We start from the raw sequence: 6,000 nt of genomic DNA, 5'->3' as shown, positions 1-6,000 counted from the left end.
TTTTTTTAGACAGAGTCTCACTCTGTCGCCCAGGCTGGAGTGCAGTGCCACGATCTCGGCTCACTGCAACCTCCGCCTTCCAGGTCCAAGCAATTCTCTTGCCGCAGCCTCCCGAGTAGCTGGGAGTATAGGCACGTGCCACCACGCCCGGCTAACTTTGTATTTTTAGCAGAGATGGGGTTTCACCATGTTGGCCAGGCTGGTCTTGAACTCCTGACCTCAAGTGATCCACCCTCCTCAGCCTCCCAAAGTGCTGGGATTACAAGTGTGAGCCACCACGCCTGGCCTCTTCCAAACTTCTTGAAAGATCCCAGAAACTCTCTATCACTCCAGGGCAATAGGAAAAAGAGCTTACACTGGCTTAAGGCCTGGATTACCCCCAAAAGGAAGGGAAGGAGATTCTGCAGGAAGGGGTGATAACTGGTTTCAAAGTAGCCTGGCACAGTGGACTGGGTATGACTGTGAGATCTGGTTTCATGCCCTCCAAAGTAGGCAAGGTTAAGAGATCAAGTAAGATGGTACATGGGAAAAAGGTCAAGTTATATACACATGTAAAAGCAACTGTCTTTCTGTTTCACAAGGACATTCATCAGCTTGGAAGCTATTATTACAGGAAATCCACATGGAATAATGAGATCTACACTCTAAAGAGCTGAGCGGAGGTTTGAATCTGCTTCCTGGATGATCCCGTGCAAACTATTCAGCCTTTCTCAGCCTATTTCCACCTCTGAAAATCTGGGATGATGAAAATTTTTATCACTAGCCTCCCCATTGAAAGACTGTGGGCTGGGTACAGTGGCTCATGCCTGTAATCTCCGTTTTTTGGGAGGCTGAGGCAGGAGGATTGCTTGAGGCCAGGAGTGCAAGACCAGCCTGGCCGACAGAGAGAAACCCTGTCTCTACAAAAAAGAAAAGTAAAATAATGTTGGTGTGGGGGTGCACATCTGTAGTCCTAGCTACTTGGGAGGTTGCATGAGCTCAGGAGTTTGAGGCTGCAGTGAGCTATGATCACACCACTACACTTCAGCCTGGGTGACAGAGAGCCTGTCTTTAAAAAAGTGTCTGGGTGCATGCCTGTGGCTCATGCCTGTAATCCCAGCACTTTAGGAGGCCAAGGCAGGTGGATCATCTGAGGTCAGGAATTTGAGACCAGCCTGGCCAACATGGCAAAACCCCATCTCTACTAAAAATACAAACAAGTAGCCGAGCAAAGCGGTGTGCATGGTAATCCTACCTACCGCAGAGGCTGAGGCAGGAGAATCACTGGGACCTGGGAGGCGGGGGTTGCAGTGAGCCGAGATCGCACCACTGCACTCTAGCCTGGCTGACAGAGCGAGACTCTGTCTCAAAAAAACAAAACGAAACAAAAAAACAAAAAAGCAACAGGGGAACCAGCTGAGTCCCCCGAGAATGAGAGCACAGCTGTCCCAACTCATAAATCCTGGGGTTGCTCTTGACCTCTGTGTGGGGCTGCCACATCATCCCTGAGCACAATGCTGACTGCACGGGCTGGACCACTGTCCTAGGCTGGAAAGTGAGGAACAAGCAGATTTCCTCTTGAAATGCCTGCCTGAGCCAGCTGGCCACTACATGAATAGAAAAATTATTTTTACAGGGATCAAGAAGACAGAGATTGAACAAGATATCTGCCTCACCTGCAGCTGGAGATGTGGCAAGAAGATGTAAGGACTCATTGTAGAGGAGAGAAATCTTTTGTTTTTCTATCCGTTTTATTTTTGTCCCTGTAAGGGTAGGAACAAATCTTTCTGGGTTTGGAGTCAGTGACAATACTCACAGCAAGGAATCCAACATCAAATACTGAGATTCTTGTTTTACAAAAGTGATCTATTCTTAAGGTTGTGAAATTGAGTCTTCTATTTGACAAAAATCATTGTTACTCAGAAACACTTTAAAAATGTTAATATAATTCACTACTTTCTGCATTATGAACAATGAAAGCAAGAAATCTGGTCAAACTGAGATGTTGAGAGGTAGGCTGAAAACTGGCCACTGTACTATTTCACTAAAACTGGAAAAATAATACAAATGCAGACTCCAGAGGTGAAATTCAGGCAATTTATTGTAAACAGGATAACCCTAGCACTCCACCATACTGGCTGTGTCACATGCTCCCTCTTTCACATCAACTGGTCAAAAAAGAAGACTTTCTTAAGAAGCCTCAGGTAACCAATAACTTAGTTCCACAAATCTAATTTACTAAGCACTGAATAAACTGCAGTATATGGGGTAGTCTGTTATTGCTCATGGACTGCAGCTTGGACCCATCTAAATGAATCCATTAGTATGCCTGAGTGATCAACAGCAGCTCTAGATCCAACCTGGAAACTGGAAAATGCTGACGCATACTAAACAACAATTGCAGGTTCATGGAAGACTACATGAGATTGCTCTCAGATCTCTTCATGTGTCATTCTCATAAAAAAAGACACTTAAATTTCACCCACTTTTTAAAAAGAGCTAAAAGTTACTCAATAGCACATAATTTTCCACATAAAAGGTAGGTGGATTTTTATTTACTAGTACAGTGGTGGATTGGAACACTCAGGCCTAATTTTAGATCTGTCTTGTATATACTTGCAGTTTAATGAAAAGCTGCATAGTCTACAAATTCAAAAAACCAGAAGGAAGTGATTTCACACACCTTCTGATGGACAAAGACAGGCTTCATACAAGGAGATTCTTGGAAGTAGGGATAAAAACATGGTCACAGCACCACACTGATCTGACAGTAGAAATGGAGCCCCGCTTTTGAAAGCAGGCCCATAGTTGTGACTATGTCATTCTTGCCCCAAATTGAGATTTGGAAAATGGCAAATGTAAAAACTTAAGATGTGAAAAGATACGACTCTACAGAAGAAAGTCCTAGCCAATCAAATCATATGGGGAGGTAAAATGTCCTTTGAAAATGCCATTCTTTACTGTGCCTGAGTTAGTGGATGACAGGGCCACTTACTATTACTAGTGCTTGTATATGGAAATATATTCACAATTTCTCTTGAAGCAAGTTTTAATAACAGTAAATATTTCAAAACAGCTGTTAAATCTACAGTAACAATTTCACCTAAAATAGTATCTCATGAAAAAAATATTTTTTTAAAAGTCCACTCCAGTCATCATCTGTGTATGTGTTTATATTTATATATTCAAAAAAATAACAACATTTAAGGCAAGATTAGACTGGTAGCAACAAGGAATTTTAGAGTCTTATGAAGACCTGCTATATAAGAATGCAAGGCTTTATTTTTTATATTTCCAAAAAGGTGACTTTGTATTTGCTGCCTTTTAAATTCATAAAGGGGCAAGATATTTTGGTTCACATACTGACTGCAATTTCACTGTAATAAAAAGTTATACAGGTGGTTACAAAAAGCTGATGTTGGAAAAGCATGTCACACACTCAGTAGGATCTGAAATTGACCCTATTTGTATGTGTTAAATAAATATGTTGTGTTAAAGCAATATGTTGATGAGGAAAAGTAAAACTCATGGAACACTGCAAACCAACTATGAAGAAGAAGGTCAATATAATTCAACCAGAATGAAAGAAACCACAGTAATCCTGAGAAATTCGGTTTAGGACAAAATTGATGTAAGTCTGTATTTCTAGCATTGTAAATAAGTAGAGTTTTCTAGCATTTTACTAGTTGGAATAAAAAACATGTTCAAATTTTATAAAAAGATTAAAACCATGCCTTATATAACCAGCAATTTCACTAGTAAAAGAAGATTACATTGCTTTATCATCTGCCAAATGTAATGTTTTCCACTGATTTACATGAAACCATCAAGTAGAAAGCAAATTTGAGGATCAATTTTTAAAAAGGTATTACTTTCTAAATGTTGTGAAGCCTTCTATGTCAACCTAGGAGGCTTTTAGAAAAGAATTAACTTTTACTTTCTTCGGACAAGTGACTATTTTACAGAATAGGGAAGGAAGATTCTACAGGAATATCATTCATTTTAAGCATTGTTATATAGGGGAAATTTCTCTCAGTAACGAAAAGAAAAATTTTAAAATATTTAAGAGGCATGTATTTAAAAAATATTCTACATCTATAAGATTTTGTAATTTAATTACTTTGGATTTATAATATTTCTACATAATGACATTTGACAACTTTTCAGTTTGTTTCTCTAATAATGAATCAGAAACTATTAAAGTGGCCAAGATGATCTTCCTAGGCTCTGGAAGACTCAGGAATGCATCCACTTGCACTTTCCCACGCATGGGGAATCTTCAGAGTTTTGCAGCCATGAAGTTAATATGTGGTTTCACAAGGGGAAACAGTGGCAAACCACGCTTGAATTCGGTCATGTTCTGAATCACTTCAGGCTGCAAAGAAAAAAGTTTCCTTTTAGTGTATTTAACCTAAACATCAGAATAAGGACATCGACTTTTCTGGGGGACACTGGGAGCACACCTCAGTTCTAATAACTTAATAACCCATGTATCACGATCTGCTGACCTTTTCTTCTGGATCAGTAGGTCCGGAGGGTCATGAGTTGGTCTGTACAAACCTATGGTAAGTGTCCTTAGTCCTTTTGGTTTTCCTCTGGGCAAACAAGGGCTGGTTCACCAGGGACTTAGAGGCCTAGCATCAAGGCTTCAGCAGAGTAGCAGAGGCTGATGTGCCCACCCACAAAGAGCCTAGTTACACTGCCAGTTTCCTCCTCTTGCAAGTGAATGTCAATCTTTCTAGATGATTAACATATGCAGGTAACATGGGAGAGACTAAGAAGTCCTCTCCAATATTCAGTGCTGGGAACAGATGTAGCCAGAGATGATACATTGTAAAATAACACAACTGTTCCAACAGGAGGCAAAGGCAGACAAGGGTAGAGGCTGAGTGACTAGATGTTCAGGGAAGAACTAAAGTAGAAGCTCCAACACCTGGTGACCTGAAACTTTTAGTTCATCAGTGTCCCGATGAACAAGCCTCTTCCGGCCGGGCACGGTGTCTCGTGCCTGTAATCCCAGCACTCTGGGAGGCCGAGGCGGGTGGATCATCACTTGAGGTCAGCAGTGCAAGACCAGCCTGGCCAACATGGTGAAACCCCGCCTCTACTAAAAACACAAAAACTAGCTGGGCATGGTGGCGTATGCCTGTAATCCCAGCTACTCAAGAGGCTGAGGCAGGAGAATCGCTTGAACCCGAGAGGTGGAGGTTGCAGTGAGCTGAGATCGCACCACTGCATTCCAGCCTGGGTGACTGAGTGAGACTTCATCTCAAAACAATAACAACAACAACAACAAAACAACAAGCTGTTTCTTTTAAATAGAAAGTCCTCTGTCAGTACAATCTAACATAACATTTATATTTCTTACTTGTGGCAAGGCTGGTGCTTGTGACAAATTTATATCATTTTGACATGGGAACTCTCCAACAACAGGACCTATAAGAAATAAAAGGTTTAATACTTTGTACTTACTGATACTATCACACAAGAACAACTAAAAAAAATCTAAACCAGACTCAGTTAATTAAAAACACTGCACCAGGCCCTGTTCATGTGCTTCTCAGATCCTCTCAAGGTTGCCTGCTACCCAAGGCCTTAAGTACCTGTCCTGCCTTCTATCCAGAGCCACCCAATGATGGCTCATGATATTCCTGAGGTCATAAAACTTTGGCCACAGCAGTTTTAGTGCCCAGGTCTAATGTGACTTTCTGGCCACCCAGAAGGACCTAGTAAAACTGCCCAGAAAGCCAGGGGAGTTAATGGCCACAGGACAAACTTTGGCCAGTAAAAGCCAGGAGGCAAGGACTGGGAAGTTAGCTTGCTTACCCATACTACCCACATGCAGTGGTTCATGCAGCCTCTTTGGAGACATCCCAACAGCAAGCCTGTGTTTTCCTGTGATACTGTGGCTAGCTCAGCATTCTGTCACCTGGTACTGGCTCTCTCCTTCACTGCCTCATTTCTCTTTTCCCCTTATTATCTGCAGGCATTATCTCCAGTTTCCGTTCTCTACCTCTTTTA

The 6,000-nt window shown here is 41.7% G+C and overlaps 1 protein-coding gene across 4 annotated transcripts in view; it reads right to left on the bottom strand.

Moving 5' to 3' along the window:
- Positions 1-2,054: 2,054 nt before the first annotated feature.
- Positions 2,055-6,000, bottom strand: part of LOC105480260 (insulin degrading enzyme) — a 139,180-nt gene continuing 135,234 nt past the window's right edge. For all 4 annotated transcript variants that reach the window (XM_011738862.3, XM_011738844.3, XM_011738854.3 and 1 more), the window contains exons 24-25: positions 5,348-5,415; positions 2,055-4,354 (exon numbers count right to left, since the gene is read on the bottom strand). In XM_011738862.3, coding sequence (XP_011737164.1) covers positions 4,259-4,354; positions 5,348-5,415 — 164 coding nt within the window. In that variant the 3' untranslated portion in view covers positions 2,055-4,258. The remainder of the gene's footprint in view (positions 4,355-5,347; positions 5,416-6,000) is intronic.

Source organism: Macaca nemestrina, chromosome 9 (assembly GCF_043159975.1).
Source record: "Macaca nemestrina isolate mMacNem1 chromosome 9, mMacNem.hap1, whole genome shotgun sequence".
Classification (NCBI taxonomy): Eukaryota; Metazoa; Chordata; class Mammalia; order Primates; family Cercopithecidae; genus Macaca; species Macaca nemestrina.
This window is presented reverse-complemented; position numbering and strand designations above follow the sequence as displayed.